Here is a 27,655-nt window from a genome sequence, read left to right as displayed (position 1 = left end):
AACGTTTTCATGTCAGGAATTTTCCATTTAGGAAACTTATTATGTATTTTTCTTTTCTTTTCTTTTCTTTTTAATGTGTAGATTTGAAGTGGAGGGAAAGGGACATGAAGGTGTGAGAGAAAGCTGTAGCTTACTCTGATACTTCATGTTTGGTATGGCTTGTTGCCATTCCATCTTTCACTGTGTAACTTAGTCCCCAAAGGTTTTTGTTTGTTTTTTGATTTTTTTTGGTCTGTGTTAGGGAAGAGGCTTTATTGAGATTTAATACACATACCATACAATTCACTGATTTAAAATGTACAATTCAGAGGTTTTTAGCATATTCACAGGGCTATGCAACCACCGCAGTTTTAGAACATCTTCATCACCCCAGAAAGAAACCCTGTACCATTTAGCTGTCATTTTCTCTCACCTCCCTGTTTTTCCCCGACACTCCCACCTCTAGATGTCTTTGCCTGCTTTGCCCTGCTGTAACACAATAACCTTGGCCTGGGTAATTTATAAAGAACAGAAATGTATTTCTCACAGTTTTGGAGGCTGGAAAGTGTAAGATCAAGGCACCAGTGTCTGGTATCTGGTGAGGGCCTTCTTATTGTGTCTTCACACGGTAGAAGAGAGAACCAGAGAAAATGGAACCTCCCTTTCACAAGCTCTTTTATTAGTGGCCTTAATAAATTCATTAGAGCAGAGTGCTCATGACCTGAACACCTCCCAGTAGGCCCTACCTCCCAACACTGTTGCATTGGGGATTAAATTTTAGCTTAGTTTTGGAGGGGACAAAAACATTCAAAACATAGCACTACCAACCACTGACCTGTTTTCTGTCTCTAAAAATTTGCCTACTGTAGACCTGTCATATAAATGGAATCATTGTGACTGCTCATCCATGGTGTAGTATGTATTGGTACGTCATTTATTTTTCTTGCCCATTAATATTCCATTGTGTGTGTATACCACATTTTATTTATCTGTTAATCAGTTGATGGACTTTTGGGTTGTTTCCACTCTTTAGCTTTTTTCTTGTTTTGAGACGGAGTCGCTCTGTCACCCAGGCTGGAGTACAGTGACACTATCTCTGCCTCCCAGGTTCAAGTGATTCTCCTGCCTCAGCCTCCCGTGTAGCTGGGACTACAGGTCCCCACCACTATGCCCAGCTAATTTTTGTATTTTTACTAGAGATGGGGGTTTCACCAAGTTGGCCAGCCTGGTCTCGAACTCCTGCCCTGAAGTGATCCGCCCATCTCGGCCTCCCAAAGCGCTAGAATTACAGACATGAGCCACTGCGCCTGGCCACTTTTTAGCTATTATGATTAATGCTGCTGTGAACACTTGCATACAAGTTTTTGTGTGGATATGTGTCTGTCCTTCCTTCCATTCTCTCTTTTCTTTTCTTTTCTTTTCTTCCTTTCTCTCTTTTCTTTTCTTCTTGACAAAGTCTCACTCTGTTGCCTAGACTGGTGGGCTGGAGTGCAGTGGTGCGATCTTGGATTACTGCAACTTTAGTCCCTCAAGTAGCTGGGACTATAGGCATGCACCACCATGCTGGCTAATTGTTTTTGTATTTTTAGTGTAGATGGGGTTTCGCCATGTTGTCCAGGCTGGTCTCGAACTCCTGACCTCAGGTGATCCTCCTGCCTTGTGAGGTGAGGGATTATAGGCGTGAGTGCTGGGATTATAGGCGTGAGGTTCCTTGCCCTGCTGGGAAGTATTTTCATTTCTCTTGGGTGTGTACCTAGGAATGGAATTGCTCGGTTATGTGGTAACTTTAGGTTTAACCTTTTGGGCAACTGCCAACCCATTTTCCAAAGTGGCTGCACCCTTTTATATTCCTCCCAGTCATATATAAGGTTTCTCCATGTCTTTCCTGACTCTTGTTATTTTCCGTCTTTTGACAGACAGTAGTCCATCCTAGCCATTCTAGCAGGAGCCATGTGGTATCACATATGTGATTTTGATTTGCATTTATTCTAGATAATATGTTCCTTATGAGACATACAATGTAATATTCGCAAAAGTTTTTATGCCTTCCATACATGGATCTAAATATGATAACCATTCTGATTGAGTACCTACTCTGGGTGAAGCTCTGCAGTGGCAGCTGTATATAGATTATTTCTTTTGATCCTCATAAAAACTCCTAGGTATACATGATATTATCTTCAGTTTACACATGTCAAAACTGAGGTGTGAAGGAGTTAAAGAACTAGTCCAGGGCCAAACTGTTGGTAGTTATTGCCTAAGGTCTGAGTCACACCTGAGCCTTGCTGTATGCCCAGCCTCTGCTCTGCACTAGGACTTGTGTTGACACGGAGCTGCAAGCTCCTCTGCTGGAGCTTGGAGTTTATTGGAGTTCCTGGCACGTGTGTGTGCACTCTTTCATGTACATGTGTTCATACCAGGCCCAGCATCCAGTGTCAGCTTCAACCTCTCCTGTCTCTGAGTCCTTATGTCCATACCCCACTGATTCCTTGTTATGTGTACTGTACAGAGTCTACTGTGTCTCAGTTTTCCACTGGTTATTTTATGATTGTATATAGACAAGATAAACGTCTTTCATGGAGGGACCTTAGCATAATAAAAGCAAAGTTAACTCTTGGAGGATTACGGTGGATAATTTTGGCTTTTATGTGAAAAGAAATTTCCAAGTAGCTTAGAGCTGTCCCTCAGTGGAGTCAGCTGCTTGGTGAAGAACTTTGCAGAACTGTATATGTTCAAGCAACAGTGGAGGTACCCTTCTCTCAGGGTGTTGTAAAATGCATTTCTCAAGGTGTTGCAAAATGCATTTCTATACTGGGCTGGACCCTGAGGCCTCCTCCAGGTTAGAGAAGGATTTGCCCTTACCAGAGTTGACATCATACAGCTGTAGAATGTAGAAAGCCACTTTCTCATCTGATATGGCTTCTGAATAAACATAATGCTGAACTCTTGGGAGATAACAGGGAAGAGATGTCTTTATCCTTCAAAATTTAATGTCCTTTGAAAAACCTACTTTTAACTACTCAGGCTGATATAAAACTTCCAACTTTTATAGATGGGAAGGACTCTGATTAAAGATGTAATCAGAGTAACATCTTTAGTCTGTAACCCCTCTGGTTCTGGGGTGAGCCAGATCTGTGTTTGAGTCTTTTTTTTTACTTTTTTTTTTTTTTTTTTTTGTCGTTTCGAGACATAGTTTTCCTCTTGTTGCCCAGGCTGGAGTGCAGTGGCGCCATCTCAGCTCACTGCAACCTCTTCCTCCCAGGTTCAAGCGGTTCTCCTGCCTCAGCCTCCTAAGTAGCTGGGACTACAGGCGCCTGCCACCATACCCAGCTAGTTTTTGTATTTTTAGTAGAGGTGCGGTTTCACCATGTTGGCCAGGCTGGTTTTGAACCCCTGACCTCAGGTGATCCGCCCGCCTTGGCCTCCCAAAGTTCTGGGATTACAGGCATGAGCCTTCATACCTTGCCCTGTGTATGAGTCTTAATTCTGAGCTATCCTTTCCATGTCACCTCTGGCTAGTTACTTTACCACTTAACACCCCAGTTTCTCATCTGGAAAACAGGGCTAGTAAGAGTATCTCCTTTAAACAGAGGTTAAGATTCTGTAATGCTTGTCTGGCACATAGCAAGTACATACTAAATGTTTATCATTTGAGGGAGGGAGAATTAGAGATGTGGATGGTTGTTAAAATGTAACCTATTTTTTAACTTTTTCTCAGAGGAAACACAAGAATAGAAGAGGCTTGTGAAATGTATACCAGAGCTGCAAATATGTTCAAGATGGCTAAAAATTGGAGTGGTATGTACAAAGTATTTGTTTGTTTTTTAGGCAAATGGTTTAAAATCACTTTGAAGGAAGAAATGACTGTTTTCCCCTTAATGAGCAAGACTATTGACCCCAGAGACAGGTGTCAGTGCTGAATAACTGGCTTGGCTGCTGCTGACATGGAGACTGAAGGGGTGTGCTCTAAGTGAATGAAGCTGGAAAGCCTGGCTTAAGTTCAAGTACAGGGACAGTATCTGTCTTAGTTTCCATAAACTTCTTAATACAGTAGGCATGTGGTAACTAAAAATAGTTAAAATTACTTGGAATTAGAGTAATCTTAGTTTCTTACTAATATGGTTAAATAAATACAGTGCTATAAGGAATGAAAGTTGGAACAAAAGTCATTAAAACTAGTGGGATAAAGAGAAATGCCTGGTTTTCTTTACCTGAACATTGGTTGAGAATGACCATTCCCTGCTATGCAATAACTGATTGTGATTCCACTGAGAACTATGACGGTGTGGTTTGGGGGGAGGGGGATGGATTTACATTAACCTCAAGAGACTCATGGTTATTTTTTAAAGTAATGCTTTCTACCCAGTGAGACTGGGCATAACAAAATTCACAGGGTTATTATTTTCATTGCTCTGAGATGGGATGGGTCTTTCAGAGAAATTCATCCCTCTCCCTTCAGCGAAAGAGATCTTTCATGCTTTAGTGATGGGATATTTCTATAGTGAAAATAGAGACCACCGTTGACCAGAGCAGGGGATGTGGGTGTTGAGCTCTGGCTCACAGCTGCTGTGGGATTGGAAGTGGGACTCTTGCTCTCTACAATCTGTTTCAAGGCAGACACTTTAAAATCATTTCAAAGGAGAAAAATGCTTTTGAGCTAGTTGAATCTAAAAGGTAAGATCTTTATAAGAAGTTTAGTTTTAGCTAAGGCTTTAGGTATGCTATTTTTCAAAACACACTTATGCCTGAATTGTCTTGTGTTTTTAAAATGGAGGAGAAAACAATTTGTTTCACATTCCATCTTTTGTTTTGTTCAGGTCTTGTAAGTAAAAAGTAATCTTACCTGAAGAGACTACTTATTTATTTATTTATTATTTATTTATTTATTTAAGACAAAATCTCACTCTGTAGCCCAAGCTAGAGTGCAGTGGTGCAGTCTTGACTCACTGCAATGTCTGTCTCCGGGGCTCAAGTGATTCTTGTGCCTAAGCCTCCCGTGTAGCTGGGACTACAGGCACGTGCCACCACGCCCAGCTAATTTTTTGTATTTTAGTAGAGACGGGGTTTCACCATGTTGCCCAAGGTGGTCTCGAACTCCTGAGCTCAGGCCATCCACCCACCTCGGCCTCCCAGAGTGCTGGGATTATAGGCATGAACCACTGCGCCTGGCTGAGACCACTTATTACTAATTGTATCTGGTGATCAGATATTGTAACCTTTGGAAATTCCATTTCAGGGAGGCCACTGATCATGTATATAACTAAGGCTTCGTATGTGCACCACCTGTTGCCTGGGATGACGCTCCAGCCTCCTGACATCGCCATACTTCCGCACTTTTCCAGTCTGTTTCCACTTATGTCTGAGGTTGCAGTTTTTTGAATTTTGGAAATCAGACCTTGGCGATGACCTTAGCAGTAGGATAGGATATAAATACCTTCCACATGCTTAGCGTTCCAGTAAAGGAACACTAGGCATAAATGTGTTAATGAAGTAACATAACACAAGTTAAGTAAGATCATATCATTCCAAATAAGATCTGACCTCCCTGTAGTGGCCCTCAAAGACTATCCCCTTCCTTGTGCACCCAGCTCCCACCTCAGAGCCTTCGCATGTACTGTTCCCCCTGTCTCCCTATTCTTCCCCCAAACAGAATGTTGCTGGGTCCCTGCTTCTTTCAGCTCCCTCTTCACCTGTCATCTTCTTGGTGAGGTCTTCTCTGGCCACCCCTTTTAAAAATAACAAACTTGTCCTTCCTGGAAACTGTTTTTTTTTTTCGTCCAACATACTTATCACCATCTAGCAAAAATAAATTACATAATGTTTTATTGATTTATATTTACGTTTTTATTATGTGGTGATTCTCATTAGAAAGTAAACCTTGGAAGGCCACATTTGTGTGTTTAATCTCTGCTGTATCTCCAGGCTTTGGATTATTACCTGCAAAGTCATAGGTGCTCAGTATATTTGTTGAGTGGATGAATATTAGATTCTTTGAAATTCTATCCATGTTGCATTGGTGATGATCATAACAGCATTGCATCTCTTTATAGTTTTAAAAGTTCTTTCATAATGATTAAGCTAATTTGTTTGATACTCAGTTTTTGAGAGATCATCCTGACAGGTATTATACCAGTTTTGCAGGTGAGGAAATTTAGCCCAAGTTGTGTGGCTTCTCAGAGGCCATTTAATTTAATATATGCTCCTTTAAAGACACTTCCAAGTTCCCTCCCCCACCTCCGAGAATGGAGTCTTGCTCTGTCATCCAGGCTAGAGTGCAGTGGCGCGATCTCGGCTCACTGCAACTTCTGCCTCTTGAGTTTAACTGATTCTCCTGCCTCAGCTTCCGGAGTAGCTGGGATTACAGGCATGCGCCACCACGCCCAGCTAATTTTGTATTTTTAGTAGAGATGGGATTTCTCTATGTTGGCCAGGCTGGTCTCGAACTCCTGACTTCATAATCCACCCTAAGTGCTGGGATTACAGGCATGAGCCACTGTGCCCGGCCCGACACTTCCAAGTTTAGATAGACTGAGCACACATTTGCTATTAGTGATTGGAATGAATAGTCAGAGTGAAAAAGTAAGCCAGCAACTCGTTTTGGAATGTGGGAATGTGAAAATGTAAAATTAAAGCACTTACTATTGTCTGGAGAAATAGAGGTAGCCTAGAAGAGCCTGGGTGTTGTGGTATTACTGAGCAAGAAAAGGATGGACCATGACTGATTCTGGGACAGGAAACATAGATAAGTTACTAAAAATGAAATGCCAGCAGGAGAGCAAGGATGTACGTTGTAAAAAAATGATGGCATTTTAACATGCCAGACCGCAGATGTGATCTAAGGCTAGATTTGCATATAATAATGAAAGTGGCCACTGTGTGTAATGTGAGTCAGGCCCTTCTAAGCACTTTACTTGCGAAGTCCAAGCTATTACTACCTTCTTCTGAGGCAGAGCCCATCAAAGCTCCCACTTAGCCAGATATGTTACTGAGCTGCCACTGCATGGTTAAGTGCTGCCCCAAGTACCCCAGGTGTCTGGCCACTGCCCTGGTAGTGGCCTTTGTCCCTCCTGGATACCCACCAGCCTCTCATGATTCACCAGAGGCCAGCAGGGCTTCTTCAGTTCCAGCTCTAGCCCTGAGGCTGGCATCTACTCTGATTCTTCAATGCCTTGCTTTCTTCCTGCTGCTATAACAAAATACCTTAGGGTAATTTATAAAGAAAATGAATATATTGTTCAGAGTTCTGGAGGCTGGATAGTTTAAGATCAGGGTGCCAGCAGATCCCATGTTTGGTGAGGACTGTTCTCAGCTTCCACAATGGCATCTTCTTGCTGTGTCCCCATGTGGTGGAAGGAGCACGGCAGCTATCTTCAACCTCTTTTATAAGGGCACTCATCCCATTTATGAGGGTGGAGCTCTCATGACTTCGTCACTCCCCCGAAGATCCCCCACCTCGTAACACTGTCAAATTGGATATCAGGCTCCAGTAATAGAAATTTTGGGGGGATACTACCATTCAGATCATAGCACTACCCATGTCATGCTGGTGGCTACATATTTTTCAAAGATGCCTGGGTACTCTTTTAATAAGAAACTGAGGTACAGAGCAAGAATTGAACCTGGGCAGGTGGGCTCCAGAGTTTGTACTGTCCCTTTGCCCTCAGGTTCAGAAACCCACGTGAGAATTATGCATTTCCTCTGGGGAGAGGGAGTTGGAACAAGAGATGCAACTGAAGCTTTAGCAGAATTGGATGTTTATGGCCAGGTATAATCACCTGTAATCCCAGCACTTTGGGAGGCCAAGGCTGGAGGATTGCTTGAGCCCAGAAGTTCAAGACCAGCGTGGGCAACATAGTGAGAACCTGTCTCTACAAAAATTTTTTTTTTTTTTTTTTTGGAGACAGAGTCTTGCTCTGTCATCCAGGCTGGAGTGAAGTGGCACAATCTTGGCTCACTGCAACTTCCGCCTCCCGGATTCAAGCAGTTGTCCTGCCTCAGCCTCCAACGTAGCTGGGATTACAGGCACCTGCCACCGTGCACAGCTAATTTTTTTGTATTTTTAGTAGAGATAGGCTTTTGCCACATGACCTCAGGTGATCTACCTTCCTCAGCCTCCCAAAGTGCTGGGATTACAGGCTTGAGCCACCAAACCTGGCCAAAAATTTATTTTAAAAAATTAAAAATAAAAAAAGCCAGGTGTGGTGGCACACGCTTGTGTCCCCAGCTACTCGGGAGGCTGAGGTAGGAGGATCTCTTGATCCTGGGAGGTAGAGGTTGCAGTGAGCTGTGATCACGCCACTGCACTGCAGCCTGGGTGACAGATTGAGACCCTGTCTCAAACAAAAGAAAAGAATTGTACTTTTTTTCTCACAAAAAAATGTATAGCAAATGTTTAATATCGGCAGTGAGTACTGCTTTATGATAATTTTTTTAGAAACCTAAAGGCTTTGTGATATTCTTAACCCTGCTTTTCGTGGTAGATCAGATTCTTTCCTTTTCATTTCTCCTGTACTGACTTCCCCAATGTGACTCATTTTTTGGAGGCACTGTGCCATGTTGCTTCTCTGAACTCAGGAAGTTTCCCTTGTTGATGTTTAAACCCTCTCAGAAGTGGCGTGATGCAGCTTCAGCCTTGATTTCCACTGCCCTCCTCCAGTCATGGCAGGCTTGTCATTGGCCTCCACTTCCAGCCCTTTCTTACCTTCAAGCATTTCTTCAGTGTTCATGTGACTCCTCTGCTAGCAATTCCTTCCGTCTTTCTTTTCCAGCACTCCAGAATCCATGGTCCCTGATCCAAAACCTTTTCTGAAAAAGATTAGGTCGTGTACCTTGTATGTTGTGCCATGTCCCAGTTGGAGACCTGGGCAGTACCCCACAACCAGATCCATCAGTGATTCTGCAGGGAAATGTGTAAATTTTCACACTAAATGGGGTAAAATAGATTAAACCTTGTATAAATTTCAGTCAGATTTTGCTATAAACTAAAGAAAAAAATTTGGATTTTTAGACTTTTATGGATTTCAAAATTGTGGGCCTGATTTTCACTCTTTAGGAAACTTACTTTATCCACGAAGCCCTTCATTAGCAATTTCTTCCACTCTGACAGCTAAGTCTAGAAGACACTAAGAAAAGTGAGCAAATATCTTTGAGCTTAGTGTTTTGCCTTTCTTTAATCATTCGTGGCTTGAAGCCGTTAGCTGGTGTTTATTATGTGTTAGTGGAATTGAATCCAGTAGCCAAAGACTTGGCTTTTGGTATTGAATGGTCAGATCAGGGAATGGTGGCTTAGTGCCCAGGGACACTTGGAAAGTCTGCTGGGGCTGAGGTGGAGAAGCTTTCATTGCTGTTTGACTTGATTCTGGTTATTTTTATATTTGCCCGAGGTGCACTGGACCACATGGATTTTTGCTTCTGACTAGAATGCTTCTTTTCAGTGGAATATAATAGGGAGGTCCACTACTTAGAGCATGGGTTGCTCTGGGGGGTACTTATTCCTCTGTGTTTAATTGTATTGTCTTCTTCAGCTGCAGGAAACGCATTTTGTCAGGCAGCCAAGCTCCACATGCAGCTTCAGAGCAAACATGACTCCGCTACCAGCTTTGTGGATGCTGGAAATGCTTACAAAAAGGCAGATCCCCAAGGTAAGGCAGCCAGGCGTGTAGCATGCCTATCTCTGTGTGTAACTAACCAGTCAGTACTTCCCTCAACGTTAAGGTCAGTGTTGGTGTCCTTTCGAGTCCTGGTAAAAAGGAATTTTTGTATTTTGGAATAATAGATAAATTTTGATAACCTTAGGGATTTTTATTTTTTAATCATTTGGGGGCTTTTATGAGGAGAAAATATGTTAAATTTATACTGGCTGTTTAGTTTATAGCATCATTTAATTAAACTCCATTTATACTGCATTTTAGAGAATTTTTTGGAAATAACCTTTGATTTTACCTAAGACTTCTTATATCTTAATTTTGTGAAAATGTGTATTGCTCATAAAAGGAAACTCTTATGTTCCCTTACTCCTAAATACCTAAGGAGTTTTCAGATCCAGTTAATGGGAAATTGTAATATTCAATCGTTAAAAAAGTCTTATTCATACAGTATCCATTTGGTTTTTTAAAAAGTGTTTTTCAAAGTATTTGTTTTGAGGAAAGAATGCAGTTGGATATTTAATGTGATAAAATTTTGCAAAGGTTATTTCTTTTTAGTTAGAAGAGTGTAATTAAAAGTATTTCTTCCCTTCCACCCGTGTGCATGGCAGAAATTTTGTGTTTTTCCTTTTTCTTTTAGCAGTCCATTTTGTTTAACACCAAATCCCAAATTTTGAGAATAAATATGTCATAAAGAAATAGGGTATCTTCACGACCTTTTGTATGAGGATTAATCACAGTTTATTTCCCAAAGTGAAAAACTCATAGGTTAAATGAGCTGTTAGAGTGGTAAAATTGTAATGCATCAGTACTTTAGAATATGGTGCAGGCATTAAAATCCCTGGTTTCAGAGAATCTTCAGTGACCTGGTAAATGTTTACCTGGCAATTAAAGAAGCACATGAGATTGAATGTTGTATAATCTCATTTTTAGAAAAAAGTTTGTGCATATAGAAATGTGTTTAATAAACAAAGGAAAAGTACATCTGAGTACTAACAGTGGATTTGAGTGGGATTATAGATAGATAATTCTTCTCTTTATATTCTGTATTTTTAAAGGTATAACAGGGATCCACATTTTTTATGTAGTTTAGAGGGAAATTGTTTCAATTTTTGTTTATCTGCTTACCTTTCTAATTTTGTAGTCAGGCCATTCTACTTTGCTGCCTCTTTAAACCAACAGTAATAAACTTGGAGCTTCTTATATGCCAGCATTATAAACACCATCATTTTATGATAGGGAAAATTTTTTGGCTCACTTTTTAAGAAAATTAGTATAATTTATTAGCATTATTATTTATTAGATTTGTTTCTTCATTTTGTTAGTATGCTACAATTTAGCATCTTTGAACATTATACAGAATGTTGACTTTGCTTAAGGGTTGTTTGAATAGGCGTTTCAAAGTGCTTTTGCTTTTGGCTGCATGGAGAGTAGAATCTATTGAGGTGATCGTTCTTGTGATGTGGTGCCATATTCCAAAATTAATATATATGCATGGTATTAATGAGGAATATGTTTGCATTCATATTTTAGCAGATATAATTTATCAGTGTTGGTGACAACCTCCATGGTTTTATTTTTTTTGTAATACAGTCTTTTGCCTGGATGGAGTCCTCACTTTAAGGTTAAGAGTAACTAAGACAATGTTACTCCAGCTACAGTTCCCTAAATTACACTGTAGCTGCTGGGAACAAAGCCATGCTGATGAATCTGGACTTGTGCATGATTTTTGTTTGCTTCTCACTAACTAACCTGCCCACCCTCCACTCCAAAATTATACCTCATTAACGTTCTAATAACAGACAAGAAGACAGCCTCACCTGAACCCTCTTTGACTGAATGGATTTTTTCGTTGTTTTTCTTAAATGCCTACGCTTCAGAGGCTATCAACTGCTTAAATGCAGCCATCGACATTTACACAGACATGGTAAGACATTGCATTGCTTGAGTAGCTGTGGGGTGGAGTCTTGAGATGGCTTAGAGTGCTCTCTCTCTTTTTTATGTTCCCAAACTGGCATTCAGATAGGAAAATAGATGTGTGACTGTTTCTTATTTTTTCCCCTAGGGAAGGTTTACAATTGCAGCCAAGCACCACATTACTATTGCAGAGATCTATGAGACTGAACTTGTAGACATTGAGAAGGTAAGCAGTGGGCACACTTCCTCAGATGTGAAGCAGGCAGATAAGCTGACTCAAAGAACTCTCTTGTCCTCAGTTTGAGAGTGATCATAGGTGTAGAGTGATCATAGATGGCCTTGCCTGGAGACTTTTAGGGTCTAGCTGGCTAAAATAGTGGGCTGTTTTCCTGGAGTTGGCATCTAAGACATGAGAGCTGGTTAAGATTTACAGAAATCACCTGTTTTTTCCACTCTCTCTGATTCACGTCAGAACATTAGCATTGCCAAAAGAACCTTCGGCTGTATTGCTTAGTACTCTAAGGCCCAGTGAAGAAAGCGTATAAGAGGTGACCTCTCTACACTCAGTCAGCATCACAGCTTTAAGTATCTGTATGCCAGTGACTCACAAATCTGACTGCAGCTCAGACCTCTCTCCAAATGCTGGATTCCTGTATCCACCTGGCTGCTGACCTCTCCACTTTGTCCAGCAGTCATCTCTAACCTGTCTGGGACTGGATTCCCATCTTAGACGCCCTGTCCCCAACCCCGTGTTCCCCCCTAAACTACAGGCTTCCTTGCCTTTTCTCTTTCTCTACAACCTGTGAGCAGTTTTTGTGAGCAGTGTCCTTCATGCTCCCAAGTCTCGGCACAACTCACTACCTTGTCTCCTAGCTCGCACTTGATCGCTGCAGGATCCTTCAAACCGGTCTCCTTGCTTCTGCTCCCCCTGCCTTGCCAACCCCACATCCCCTTGCCACAGAGTAGCCAGAGTGAACCTTCTAAGCATTGCATCATATTCTGTTTCTCCACTGCTCACAGCCTTTCATTAGCCCCCTTTCACTAAGAGGAACAACTGGAGCTGTGCAGAGCCTTCGTGGCTCCACTGAATTGCTTCCTCCCTGCCCCACACTCCCCATGTACCTGTGTGGCCTGGCCTCTCCTCTTTTCTTTTACTCTCCTCCTCTTGCATACCCTGCACAGCCACCCTGGCCTCCTTGCTGTTCCACATACGTGCCAGATGAGCACTCCTGCCTCAGGACCTTTGTACCCATGTTTTCCTCTGTCTGCAAAGCTCTTCCCCAGATGTCCATGTGGCTGACTCCTCACATTTTTCAAGTCCACGTGGCTAACCTCTCCATGCCCTTCCATTTTTGCTCATTTATTACCTTTTCCATGAGGCCTATTATGACCCCCTAGTTAATTTAGCCCCCCAGGAAGGCATAGCAGATCCCCACACACCTCACTTAACTTCTTGTATTGCTGAGCAGATATCACCTTACAACATGCCCTCTCTTATGCTTGCTCATCATTCTCATATTGGTTGTCTCCCTCCCTCTGCCAGAATAGGCATACATGTCAGCAGAGAGCTTTGTCTTCGCTTTACTGATGTGTCCCAAGAGCTCTGGGACCTAGTGGGGTCTAAATATTTACTAAATAAACAAATGCTACCCCTACCTCCACCATACCAAATGGAGTCTTCTTGGTCTGGGGAAAGATCTGCTAGGCAGTACTAAAATTGGACTGGCATTGTTAACATTCACTCTTTTGACTGTGTGACCTTCACCTGTTATTCAGCACAAAATTTGATCATATTTGTTACAATTTATTATTTGACGTCTTTTTTTTTTTTTTTTTCATAATTGCCATACTTTTCTGAGGATACTCCCTGATCTTGATCAAGTCAGGGCCACCCTGTGCATTGACATGTGCATGTGAACCTTCTTTCTGGAAGGTTATCTGTGGATCCTGGAGGAAGGTGATGGAGCTGGACCTGGACCTCCTTTGTTCCGTGGTGTGGAATTGATGATGGAATGGGAGGGAGATGGGTCTGGCGTGGCTGGGGTATTTATTTGGTCAGGGTGTCTGCGATGGCCACAGTATCTTTATTTAGGTTTGAGTGAGTCTTGCGGGGATGAGCACTGTGCACAGAGCGTCTTTGCCAGCAGAGGCTCCTGTTCCAGCTTCCTCTTTCACAGTGGTGAGAAGGGCACTCTGGGGCAGGAGCCTGCAGTGCTTTGTCATTTCTGCTGCCCAGGCATGGTCTCCAACACATGGGTCTCCATAAACTTGAGAGCAGATAAAATGAAATGTGACATACTCTTTTTTCCTCTTGAAAAAAATAAAAAAATAAAAAGGCCAGGTACAGTGTGATGCCTATAATCCTACCACTTTGAGAGGCCAAGGCAGGAGGACCTCTTGAGCCTAGGAGTTCAAGACCAGCCTTGGCAACATGAGAAATCCTTGTTTTTACTAAAAATACAAAAAAAAACTAGCCAGGAATGGGGGTGTGTGCCTGTAGTCCCAGCTACTTGGGAGGCTGAGGTTGGAGGATCTCTTAAGCCCAGGAGGCAGGGGTTGCAGCGAGCCAAGATGGCACTGCTGCACTCCAGCCTGGGCAACAGAGTGAGACTCCATCTCAAAAAAAAAAAAAAAAAGCCAACAAAAGCAATTTAAGAATATTACTGAACACACTTGCACACACACATACACACACACACACACACATACATGCACGTGCAGGCACAGGTTGTTAGGGTCCCTAATGTTTAAGCTCCTGAGTTGTTTAGAAACATCATTACCTGGCCAGGTGTGGTAGTTCACACCTGTAATCCCAGTATTTTGGGAGGCCAGGATCGCTTGAGCCCAGGAGTTGAGCAACATAGTGAGACTTCCTCTTAAAAAATAATAAAAGGAAGTATTATTACCTTCTCTTCCCTGGTTGTACTCACCAGATTGTGGTTGGTGGATTGTGAAATTCATGTTTGAAAAATCAGTTACACCCAAGGTACCTTATATCTGGCTTGTTACAGATCACTTTTTTCTCATTTAGCGCTCCTACCCAATGTCCCTTCTCTGATTTTAGATCATTCACAGATTTTAGTTAGTGGACAGTGAAGTGTGTAGTTTCATAGCTTCATATTACCTCTTGTTTTGAGATAGAGTATATTAGTAGTTGATAAGTCAAGCAGATGTAACATACCTAATACAAATACAAATCTTGTGAAACCTTAAAAATATGTATAACATGTTTTGGGGTTTTCTAGAATTTTTTAATGTTTAAGTTCAGGGCTGCATGTGAAGATTTGTTATACAGGTAAACTTGTGTCATGGGGGTTTGTTGTACAGATTATTTCATCATCCAGGTATTTTGCCCAGTGCCCAGTAGTTAACCATTTCTGTTCCTTTCCCTCCTCCCACCCTCCACCCTCAAGTAGACCCCAGTGTCTGTTGTTTCCAGTGTCTGTGTTCATGTGTTCTCATCATTGAGCTCCCACTTATAAGTAAGAACATGCAGTATTTGGTTTTCTGTTCTTACATTAAATTGCTGAGGATAATAACGTCCAGATCCATCTGTGTTTTTGCATAAGACATGATCTTGTTCTTTTTTATGGCTTCATAGTATTCTGTGGTGTATATATACCACATTTTCTTTATCCAGTCCACCATTGGTGGGCCTTTAGGTTGATTCCTTGTCTTTGCTGTTGCGAATAGTGCTGCAGTGAACTTTTCATATGCATGTGTTTTTATGGTGGAATCGTTCATATTACTGTGGCTGTATACCCAGTAATGGGGTTGCTGGGTTGAATGGTAGTTCTGCTTTCAACTCTCTTAGGAATCGTCATATGCTTTCCACAATGGTTGAACTAATTTACACTCTCACCAACAGTGTATAAGTGTCTCCACAACCCCACCAGCATTCGTTGTTTTTTTGACTTTTAATAATAGCCATTCTGACTGGTGTGAGATGGTGTCTCATTGTACTTTTGATTTGAATTTCTCTAATGATGAGTAATATTGATCTTTAAAAAATGCTTGTTGGCTGCATATATGTCTTTTGAAAAGTATCTCTTCATGTCCTTTGCCCACTTTTTAATGGAGTTGTTTTTCTCTTGCAAATTTGTTTAAGTTCCTTATAGATGCTGGATATTAGATCTTTGTCAGATGCATAGTTTGCAAGTATTTCCTTCCATCCTGTAGGTTGTCTGTTTACTTTGTTGATAGTTTCTTTTTCTGTGCAGAAGCTCTTAAGTTTCATGTGTCAATTTTTGCTTTTGTTCCAATGGCTTTTGGTGTCTTTGTCATGAAATGTTTGCCTGTTCCAATGTCCACGATGGTATTGCCTAGGTTGTCTTCCAGGATTTTTATGGTTTTGGGTTTTACATTTAAGCCTTTAATCCATCTTGAGTTTATTTTTATATATGGTGTAAGGGAGGGGCCCAGCTTCAATCTTCTGCATGTGGCTAGCCAGTTACCCCAGCGGCATTTATTGAATAAGGAGTCTTTTCTCCATTGCTTGTTTTTGTTAGCTTTGTTGAAGATAAGATAGCTGTAGGTGTGTGGCCTTATTTCTGGGCTTTCTGTGCTGTTCCATTGGTCTGTGTGTCTGTTTTTGTACCAGTACCATGTTGCTTTGGTTACTGTAGCCCTGTAGTGTAGTTTGAAGTGGGGTAACGTGATGTCTCTAGCTTTGTTCTTTTTGCTTAGGGTTGCCTTGACTATTCAGGCTATTTTTTGATTCCATATGCAATTTTGATTCCAGCTTTAAAATAGGGTTGTCTAGTTCTGTGAAGAATGTCGTTGGTAGTTTGACAGGAATAGCATTGAATCTAAATTGCTTTGGGTGGTATGGCCATTTTAGTGATACTGATTCTTCCTATCCATGAACATGGGATGTTTTTCTGTTTGCTTGTGTCTCCTTTGATTTCTTTGAGCAGTGTTTTGTAATTCTCATTGTAGAGATCTTTCATCTTCCTGCATTGCTTCTTTTACTTCATGAAGTAAAACACGGAACCACGTAATAAATCGGTCCTTTTTAGATGGTTTTTAAAAATGATCTACAGGAAATATAATTCAATTCTATTTTCATCCTCTGGAGAGCCTTATTTAATACTGTTTGTTACAGCATAGAATAGGTGTATATGGCAGATTTATGTTAGGTCTCCTCTAGGGGCATTTGTTCTAAAAGAATTGATCCCATTTTAAAGCTACTTAAGGGTATTTCACCTACACAGCGGACTCTTAAGCCTGGAAATTGCATTTGCTTTATGGCGTCATTGATGCAGTCATAAGGACCTTGTTTCTCATTCCAGAATTCCATGTATTGTGACACTCATCTAGGTGCCCCAAGCAGAAATGTTGTGACCTCCTTGGCCCTCTACTTAAATAACAGGATAACCAGCTGGTCTTAAATTTCTGGATTTATTGTTACGTGTGCTGTTGTTATTGGTGGCTGTGTTCTGCTTTTGACGTTTATTATAGTCCTTGGGATTGTCAGATATCTAGGTAGGCTGATTTCTGGTGTGTAAGGATCTGATTGTATCTGATAAATTTCACTACATGCTAAAATTCCAAACTAGATGTGAACCTTTAGAGATAGCCTGTGGGCAGTCTCTTCTCTGAAACTTCTCTGTTAAACCAGTGAATTGTGCTCTTTTTTCAAGTACAATCTGTCACAACTAGGGAAAACCATGGAATTTAACGATTGGTTTAATTAGCATTATTAAAAACCAACTTGAAATTTTTTCTTTGGCTGTGATAAACGTAACTGTAGTTTACATCTCTAAAATTCTAATGAGCCAGTGCCATTATTGGTAAAGTGTTAAGTTACACCAAATTGTCAACATCTAGCCTTTTCTTTTTTAACCTCCAAAGCAGCAGTTACATATGGTTTAACCCAACCCTATTTATTCATTGAGTTCTGGTGCTGTAAGAATTAGGAAGATATGTAGTTATACTCTATCTGTCCTGAAAAAGAGGTTATATAATCCAGTACTCTTCACAGACAAATTTGGTCAGGTTTATCATGATTTGCCCCGTTTATTTTGATGGGAAATGGTGCTAAACACTTTAGAGAATGAGGGCAGTTGAAAGGAGGTTATTGATTAATCATAAATTCGCTGAAAACCTTTTATTTCCTGAGTATTTCACATAATCATGATACTGGCAATAGTTTAATAGGCAGCTTTCATTTGTGATGCACTTTGCCTTCATTCACTTAGCATCTGTTACTGAGCACCCACTTTGTAAACAGGCATCATGCTAGGCTCAGGGCTGTGATGGTGAGCCAAACAGTCATGGCCCTGCCCTCACAGAGCCCACATTTTAGTAGGAGGAGATGTACCTTCATCAGGTAGTCCCATTTGTGTGTACATAACAGCTTTGACAGATGTTCCAAAGAAGCATTTTCTTCCAGACTATTTCTGTATGTTACTAAGTATTTGCAAAAAGAGGACTATAGTATACCTATTCTTTTATAGCTGCATTTTTAAATTCAGTATTCTGTGAAGGCCAGGCATGATGGTCCATGCCTGTAATCTCAGCATTTGGGAGGCCAAGATGGGAGGATTGCTTGAGTCCCGGAGTTTGAGACCAGCCTGGGCAACATGAAAAGACCTCATTTGTATGAAAAATTAAAAAATTAGCTAGGCATGGTGGCACATGCCTGTAGTCTCAGCTACTTGGAAGGCTGAGGTGGGAGGATCGCTTGGGCCCAGGAAGTTGAGGCTACAGTGAGCTGTGTTCATGCCACTCCAGCTTGTCCAACCTGGACAACAGAATGAGACCCTGTCTCAAAAAAAAAAAAAAACAAAAAAAAACTTCTCAAATATCCCATTATATGTAACCACTTAATGTTTTTTTCAGCTTTTCTTCTACTGTAAATAATGTTCAAAATATGTGTTTTGGGGGAGCATATTAGGTTATGCTGAATGACTGAAATCATGGACTCAAAATGTAATCATATAAACACAGTATAAGTGTCTGTTTTTCACAAAACTGTTCAATGTGAATGTTTGAGGCAGGGTTCCTCTGTAGTCCTAAGAGGCTGATACTAGCTCTGCCACTTCTAGCTTATGGCCTTCTGGTAGCTCAGTTTCTGCTCTTGGTCATCTCCACCACCATCTGCAGGGAGTTGGGGGCCTGGGGCTTGATGGGCCAGGTCTAAGTACTTTTCTGACTTTAACATAGTTCCATGGCCTGTTTTGTTTTGTTTGTTTTCTTGTCCCTGAGGCTCTCTTCTAACTCACTAGGAGCTGCCTTGAAGCCACTGAACTAATGGGCTTGGGCAGAAAGGCAGCACCTTTACTCTGATTTTCAAAGACTGCTAGCTCCCTCATTTGCATTTACTGGGAAACCTTTGTAATTCAAGCAGCCTGCAAACCCACCACCTGCTTCTGTATGTTTGCATACTAAAAATGATTTTTATGGTTTTTAATCCTTGAGAGAAAAAAGCATTTGCTACGTGTAAAAATTATATGAAATTAGAAATTTCATTGTTCATAAATACAGTTTTATTGGAACACAACCACACTTATTCATTTGTATCTTGTCTATGACTGCTTTTATGCTACCACAAGAGAGCTGAGTAGTTGCGGCAAAGATGCACAAAACCTAAAATATTTCTTGTCTGATCCTGTTAGAGAAAAACTTGGCTAGAGCCCTGGTTTAAAGAACTGCTTATACTTACCTCTCGTTATTTGGGGTATAGAAGATTTTTTCAATCTTACGAGGGCCCTGTTTCTAAGATTGTCTATAACTGTCTACAAACCAGCTGATTCTTTGCAGAGTTCAGCTCTCACTAAACTGTGCTAACAGCAGCACACACCATCTTCTGGCTTTTCTCAGCCATTTTGCTTAGTTTTGGACTCTGGTAGACACCTATTTTTTTGTTTGTTTGTTTTGAGACAGAGTTTCACTCTTGTTGCCCAGGCTGGAGTGCAATGTTGTGATCTCAGCTCACTGCAACCTCTGCCTCCCAGGTTCAAGCAGTTCTCCTGTCTCAGCCTCCCAAGTAGCTGGGATTACAGGTGCTTGCACCATGCCCGGCTAATGTTTGTATTTTTTTAGTAGAGATAGGGTTTCACCATGTTGGCCAGGCTGGTCCTGAACTCCTGACCTCAGGTATTCCACCTGCCTTGGCCTCCAAAAGTGCTGGGATTATAGGCATGAGCCAGTGTACCCGGCCGACACCAATTCTTTTTCCTGAGTTGTCACGTGCTTGATTTCACTAACTTTCATCACAGCATGACAGGGACTTCTAGCTTTCTGGCTTGTGATCTCTGTTTCCTCTCCACTTGATGCCATATATTTTTAGATTGACAGCAACATCCTTATTCTAGGTGACACTTAAGGTATTAGTGGGTGTAGTCTGTGCTGCAAGTCATAGACCTAAAGTATAATTAGGGCTTCATACCTCTCTAACAATCCAGTGTGGCTGCTAAGGGTTTGACAGTGGTAGAGACACTGGGGTTGGAGGTACATTGTGTCCTTTGTAGTTATTTAGGAATCTGCCTGACAGTTACTGCCATTTTGGGTGTCTAGCTTACGGTGTCACTCTGGACTTGGTCATAGCCATCCTAGCTCATGGGAAGTGGAAGGCCTGGAGAAGGATACAAAGTGAGATATATGGCCCAAGCCTGGGAGTGGCCCCCAGCATGTCTGTTTACATTCCACTGGAAAGAACTAGTCACAGGCTAGTTCTCTATAGAGGAAGCTATAGAGGAAGCTGAGGAAGTGGTGTAGCTGGGCATATGCCGTGTGGGGAGGGAGAAACAGATTTTGATGGTCAGCAAGCATTCTGCTTCCAGAGGTGCACGCTTTCTTGTATTTTGTAAAGAAATAGGCCGAGTTGTGAAAAGTTGGCTGGTAGAGTAGGTTTATTTATAAAAAAATACCTATGCAAATGTGGCTTTAAAATGCAACTCTCCAAATAAATTGTGTGTGAATAAAATATGTATGTTTTCAGGCTATTGCACATTATGAACAATCTGCTGATTATTACAAAGGAGAAGAATCCAATAGGCAAGTATTACTTTTCTTAATATAATTTAATGGGTTTTATTATGTGTGATAAAAAAATACTACTTTTTATACTCTGTGAGTGTATTTAACTATATCAAATGAAGATGTACTAAGGCCCAGTGCACATCTTTTATTTTTCCATTGGCTTGTTTTTCATTCTGCTTTGGTTCTTGATTTCAGCTCAGCAAACAAGTGTCTGCTGAAGGTGGCAGCATATGCTGCCCAGCTTGAGCAGTACCAGAAAGCCATTGAGATCTATGAGCAGGTGAGGATACTGTTGTTTCCTTGGAGAGAAGTTGTCTGAATCATTTTTTAAAATTAAACTTTTTCTTTTTCTTTTTATGGAGATATAATCCACACATCATGTGATGAGTACAGTTCATTGGTTTTTAGTCTATTCAGAGTTGTATAACTATCACCACTACTTAATTCCAGAACATTTTCATCATCCCCAAAAGAAGCCCAGCAGTCCATTCTCTCCTCCCAGTCCCTGGAAGACACAATCTCCTCTCTGTCTATATGGATTTGTCTATTCTGAACCTTGAAGATAAATGAAATCACATACTATGTGGCCTTTTGTGACTGCCCTCTTTCACTTAGCATATTGTTTACAGGGTTCATCCATGTCATAGCAAATGTCAGTATGTCATTGTTTTTCGAGGCTAATACCTCATGATTTATTTATCAATTTATGGATGTTAGGGGTTTTTCCACTTTGGTTCTATTATCAATAATGCTGCTGTGAACATTTATGTTAAAGTTTTTGTGGTGGTGTTTTTAGTTCTCATAGTTATATACCTGGGAATAGAATTGCAGTTGCTGGGCCATGTGGTAAGTACATGTATAACTTTTTGAGGAACTGCCAGGCTTTTTCATAGTGGCTACACCATTATACCTTCCCACTAGCAATGCACAGGGTTCTAGTTTCTCCACATTATCACCAATACTTGTTTTTTTTTTTAAATAATAGTCACCTTAATGAGTGTGAAATGTCTCATTCTGTTTTTGATTGTTATTTCTCTAATGACTAGTGATGTTGAGTATCTTTTTATTTGCTTATTGACCATTTGTATATCTTTGGAGGAATGTCTATTCCAGTACTTTCTCTGGATTTAAATTTGGTTGTTTGTTTTTTGGTGGTGAGTTTTAGGTGTTCTTTATATATTCTGCATATTAATCCCCTATCAGATATGTGATTTGCAAGTATTTACTCTCATTCTGTGGGTTGTCTCTGGACTCTGTTATTAATGTCCTTTGATTCACTGAAGTCTTTAATATTTTGGAAGTCTAGTTTGTCTGTTTTTTCTTTGTCTGGCTTTTGTTGTTATATAGAAGAAATCGTCGCTGAATCTGTTATCATGAGGCTTTTCCCTTCTGTTTTGTTCTAAGAATTGTGTAGTTTTGGCTGTTAGGTTTAGATTTTTTATCCATTTTGAGCTAATTTTTGTATGTAGTATGAGGTAAGGGTCCAACTTTATTCTTTTATATGTGGATGTCCAGTTTTTCTAGCACCATTTGTTGAATAGAACTATCTTTTAACTATTGAATGGTATTATGACCCTTATTGAAAATTACTTCACCATATGAAATATGAGGGCTTACTTCTGGGCTCTCTATTCCATTGATCTATTTATCCATCTTTATGCCAGTATTACACTCTTTTTATTTCTGTAACTTTGCAGTAAGTTTTGAAGTCAATAAGTATGAGTCCTCCAACTTTTTGTTCTTTTTCAGAATTGTTTTGGCTATTCCAGATCCCTTGCATTTTCATCCGAATATTAGGATCAGCTTGTCAATCTCTGCAAAGTAGCCAGCTTAGATTTTGATAGAGATTGTATGGAATGTGCATACCAATTTGAAGAGTGGTTTTAGGGTTTTCCAGAGAAACAGAACCAATAAGAGGTATAGAGGTGTATGTGTGTGTGTTTGTGTGTGAGTGTGTATGTGTGTTTAGAGAGAGAAATTACTGTAGGGAATTGATTTGCTTGATTATATAGGCTGAGAAGGTCTGAAATCTGCAGTCTAAAGACCCAGGAGAGCCAGTGGTATAGCTCCAGTCCAAATCTGAAGGCCTCAGAACCAGGAGAGTTGATGGTGTAATTTCTAGTCTGAGTCTAAGTCTGAAGCAGGAGAATACCAGTGTCCTGGCTCTAAGACAGGCATTGAGAATAAATTCTTCCTTTTAACCTTTTATTTTATTCAGATTTTCAGTAGATTGGATGAGGCCCATCCACAATGGGGAGGGCAATCTGCTTACTCATCCTACTGATTCAAATGTTAATCTCATTCAGAAACACCCCACAGACACACTCAGAATAACACCAAATATCTGGGCACCCTGTAGCCCACTCAAGTTGACACATAAAATCAGTCATCACAGAGAGTATTGCCATCTTAAAATCAGTCATCACAGAGAGTATTGCCGTCTTAACAATACTAAGTCTGAGTCTGTGAATACAGAGTTCCTTTTATATTTATTTGGATCTTCTTTCATTTTGCTCAACAGTGTTTTATAGTTTTTGGTGTGTAAGTTTTGTACTTCTTGGGTGAAACATACTCCAAAGTATTTTATTTTTTCTGATGCTACTATAAATTGAATTATTTTCTTAATTTTCTTTTAAGATTGTTAATTGCTAGTGTATAGAAATACTGTTGAATTTTGTATATCAATTTTTTGTCCTGTAACCATGCCAAACTTGTTTATTAGCTCTAATAGGTTTTTTTGTGTGGATTCCTTAGGTTTTCTATATCCAAAATCATGATATCTGTAAATAACAATAGTTTTACTTCTTCCTCTGCAATCTGAATGTGTTTTACTTCATTTTGTCGGTTGCCCTGGCTAGAATCTCCAGTGCAGTGTTAAATAGAAGTGACAAGAGCAGACATCCTTGTCTTGTTCCTGATCTTGTAAGGAAAACTTCCAGTCTTTCATATTAAGTATGATATTGGTAGTGGGGTTTTTGGTAAATGCCTTTATCAGTTTGAGGCAGTTCCCCTCTCTTCCTAGTTTGTTGAGTGTTTTTATAATCAAAGGGTATTAGATTTTGTCAGACGTTTTTCTGTGTCTGTTGAGATAAACATATGGTTTGTGTCCTTTATTTGTCAGACTTTTTTCTGCATCTGTTGAGATAAGCGTATGGTTTTTGTCCTAATCAGCTTAATATTGTATATTACATTGATTGATTTTCATATGTTGAACCAACCTTACATTCCTGGAGTAAATTCTACTTGGTCGTTGCAAACTTTGAGGGGTTTCCCAAGAACACCCTCAAGTTTATTAATAATTTGTTAGATGAACTTACACAACCCACCGAAAGCTGTTATACTCACAGTTATGGTTTATTACAGCAAACGGGTACAGATTAAACTCAGTCAAAGGAGAGACTCATGGGGCAGGGTCCAGGAGACTTCCAGGAAGAACTTTCAGTTGTCCTCTCTCAGTGGAGTTATGTAAACAGCACTTACTTCCCCCAACAGTAATGAGTGAAAATAAGCGTAGACTACTGCCAATCAAGGAAGCTCCCCTGAACCCTGTGTTGTGAGTTTTTACTGGGGCCCAGTGATAGATGTTGACCACCCTTGTGGCTGACTTTACTTTTTGTAAGTGCCAGAATTGGTTTGCTAACATTTTGTTGAGGATTTTATGTCTATATTCATAAAGGATATTGATCGTTAGTTTTCTTGTGGTGTCTGTGTCTGGTTTTGGAATCAAGGTAATTCTGGCCTCAGAATGCATTAGGATGTCTTCTTCCTCTTCTGTTTTATGGAAGAGTTTGTAAAGGATTGGTGTCAATTCCTCTTTAAATGTTTGGTAGAATTCAATTATTTCTCTTTTTTGTTTTTATTTTCACTGATTTCTGTTTTTATTGTTATTTCCTCCATTTTGTTTTCTTTGGATTTGTTTTGCTCTTTTTCTGGGTACTTCACATGGAAGTTTAGCTTGCTGATTTTTATCTTTGTTGTATATGCATTTTTAGTGTTATCAATTACCTTTTCACAGGTTTGGCTACTTCCCAATTTTATTATATCATTGTACTTTTATTTTTATTCAGTTAGTTGGATTTATTGATTTCCTTGAGACTTCAGTGAGCCATGGATTATTTAGTAGTGTTTTATTTAATTTCCAAGTGTTTGGCAGAGATTTTTCTGTAATCTTTCTGTTGCTGACTTCTTGGTTTTAATTCCATTGTAGTTAGATAACATATTTTTGCATGATTTCAATTCTTACAAATTTGTTTTGTTTTATGGCCTAGAATATGGTCTGTCTTGGCATATGTTTTATGATTATGTTGTTATTGGGTGATGTTTATAAATGTTGATTAGCTCCTGTTGGATGATGGCATTATTAAGTTCTTTAATATACTTGCTAATCTATCTATCTGTCTTTGTCTCTCTCTCTTTCTTTCTCTTTCTCTCTTTTTTTTTTTTTTTTTTTTTTTGAGACAGAGTCTTGCTCTGTCACCCAGACTGGAGTGCAGTGACTTGATCTCAGCTCACTGCAACTCTCCACCTCCCAGGTTCAAACGATTTTCGTGCCTCAGCCTCCCAGGTAGCTGGGATTACAGGTGTGTGCCTTCACATCCAGCTAATTTTTCTATTTTTTAGTAGAGACAGGGTTTTGCCATGTTGGCTAGGCTGGTCTTGAATTCCTGGCCTCAAATGATCTGCCTGCCTTGTCCTCCCAAAGTGCCAGGATTATAGGTGTGAGCCACCATGCTTGGCCTTTGATTTTCTTTCTAATTCTGTCCATTGTTGAGAGTTGGGTGTTAAAATCTCCAACTGTAGTTGTGGAGTTGTCTGACCCTTCTTTCATTGTGTCAGTCTTTGCTTCACATACTTTGCACCTCTGGATTGCTATTCTTGCTGGAGTGACCCTTTTATCATTACATAATGTCCTTCTCTGTCTCTGGTAATTTTCTTGGCTCAAGTCTACTTTATCCACTTTATAGCCCTGCCTATTTTCTTTTGATTAATGTTTATATGATATGTTTGTCCATTCTTTTTCTTTCAGCCTGTCTATATCACTTAACTGAAGTGAGTTTCTTGTAGTTGGATCCTGGTTTTTTTTGAGACAGAGTCTTGCTCTGTCTCCTACGCTGGAGTACAGTGGCGTGATTTCGACTCACTGCAACCTCTGCCTCCTGAGTTCAAGTAATTCTCCTGCCTCAGCGTCCCGAGTAGCTGAGACTATAGGTGCATGCCAGCATGCCTGGCTAATGTTTGTGTTTTTGGTAGAGATGGAATTTCTTCATGTTGGCCAGGCTGGTTTTATACTCCTGACCTCGGTGATCCACCTGCCTTGGCCTCCCAAAGTGCTGGGATTACAGGCATGATCCACCACAGCCAATCTGGATCCTGTTTTTTAATCCACTGTGCCAATCTTTGTTTTCCAAGTGGTGTATTTAGATCATTCACATTTAATGCAGTTATTTTTAGATGTTAGGGCTTAATTCTGCTTTCTGCCATTTAAGTTTTTGCTTTCTATCCTTTGCTTTTTGTTTCTCTTTTTCCAACATTTTTATGGGTTGCATTGCTTTTTTCTTTTCTTTTCTTCTTTCTTTTTCTTTCTTTTCTTTCTTTCTTTCGAGACTGGGTTTCACTGTATCACCCAGGCTGGAGGGAAATGGTGCAACCTTGACTCACTGCAGCCTCCACCTCCCAACCTCAAGCAGTCCTCCCGCCTTAGCCTCCAGAATAGCTGGGACTACAGGCATGCACCACCACACCTAGCTATTTTTTATAGCGATGGGGTTTTGCCATGTTGCCCAGGCTGGTCTTGAACTCCTGAGCTCAAGTCATCTGCCCACCTTGGCCTCCCAAACTGCTAGGATTATAGCCATGAGCCACGACACCCAGCCTACTTGATTTTCTAGTGTTTCTAAGTACAGTTATTCCTCAGTGTCTGCAGGGGATTAGTTCCAAGACCTCTCTCATATATCAAAATCTGTGCATAGTCAAGTTCCATGGTTGGCCCTGTGGAACTCACATATAAAAACGTCGGCCTTCCATTTACGTGGGTGTTGAATTCCTAAGACTACTGTGTGTTCAATCCACATTTGGTTGAAAAAATCCGTGTATAAGTGGATTCACACAGTTTAAACCCGTATTGTTGGAGAATCAATGGTATATATCTTTGTGTAGCTGTTGTGGTTAAATGCTCTAGGTTGGTGTCATCATTTTATCAGTTCTGGTGAAATACAGAAATCTTTCCCCCTTTCTGTTCTTTTACTCCCCCTATTCAATATACAGTTGTCTTAATGTTTCCTCTGCATACATTTAGAACCACATGAGTCAATGTTAGAATTTTTGTTTCAGCCACCAAACATAATTTAGAAAACTCAAGAAAGAAAGCCTGTTATATTTACCCATATTTTTGCTTACCATGTTTTTTCTTCCTTCTGGATGTTCCAAGATTATTGTTTCCTTTCTATTTAGAGAACCTCCTTTTGTCATTTTTTTAGGGTAGGTCTGCTGACAACCAGATTTTCTTAGTTTTCTTCTATCTGGAAACATTTTAATTTCACCTTCATTTCTGAAACATAGTTTCCCTGGGAGTACAATTCTAAGTTGATTGTTCTTTTCCTTTAGTTTGAAAAATGTGCACTTCATGGCTTCCAAGGTTTTATAAACTTCTGACATCAAGTGATCCACCTACCTCAGCCTCCCAAAGTGCTGGGATTACAGGCATGAGCCACCGCGCCCAGTCGGCTTCCATTGTTTTTGATGAGAAGTCTGCTGTCATTCAGCGTGTTTTCCCCTATAAAAAAGGTGTTGTTCTCTGGGCACTTTCATAATTTTTTTTCTTTTAGTTTTCAGAAGTTTAATTATAATGTGGCTTGGACAGATATATGTAGTTTTAAGCTATTTGAGTTTCACTAAACTTACAGAATCTGTAGGTTTATGTTCCTTGTCAAATTTGAGAATCATTTAGCAGTTATTTCTTCAAGTACTTTTTCAGCCTCCCTTTTTTTTTTTTTTTTTATACCGGACAGGGTCTCACTCTGTCACCCAGGCTGGAGTGTGGCACAATCTTGGCTCACTGCAACCTTTGCCTCCCATGTTCAATCATTTCTCTTGTCTCAGCCTCCCAAGTAGCTGGGACTACAGGTGCTCAC

The 27,655-nt window shown here is 40.3% G+C and overlaps 1 protein-coding gene across 4 annotated transcripts in view; it reads left to right on the top strand.

Annotated features, from left to right (window-relative positions):
* Positions 1-27,655, top strand: part of NAPB (N-ethylmaleimide-sensitive factor attachment protein, beta) — a 49,984-nt gene that overhangs the window by 15,126 nt on the left and 7,203 nt on the right. Inside the window, exons 2-7 of one of the 4 annotated variants that reach the window (XM_011963415.1) lie at positions 3,698-3,777; positions 9,504-9,620; positions 11,504-11,550; positions 11,689-11,766; positions 20,485-20,540; positions 20,721-20,805. In XM_011963415.1, coding sequence (XP_011818805.1) covers positions 3,698-3,777; positions 9,504-9,620; positions 11,504-11,550; positions 11,689-11,766; positions 20,485-20,540; positions 20,721-20,805 — 463 coding nt within the window. Of the gene's footprint in view, positions 1-3,697; positions 3,778-9,491; positions 9,621-11,503; positions 11,551-11,688; positions 11,767-20,484; positions 20,541-20,720; positions 20,806-27,655 lie in introns of all 4 variants that reach the window. The other 3 variants (XM_011963408.1, XM_011963432.1, XM_011963424.1) reach the window with 3 other exon arrangements.

Source organism: Colobus angolensis, unplaced genomic scaffold (assembly GCF_000951035.1).
Source record: "Colobus angolensis palliatus isolate OR3802 unplaced genomic scaffold, Cang.pa_1.0 Scaffold117, whole genome shotgun sequence".
NCBI classification, from domain to species: domain Eukaryota; kingdom Metazoa; phylum Chordata; class Mammalia; order Primates; family Cercopithecidae; genus Colobus; species Colobus angolensis.
The sequence above is the reverse complement of the archived record's forward strand: the minus strand, read 5'-3'. Positions and strand labels throughout refer to the sequence as shown.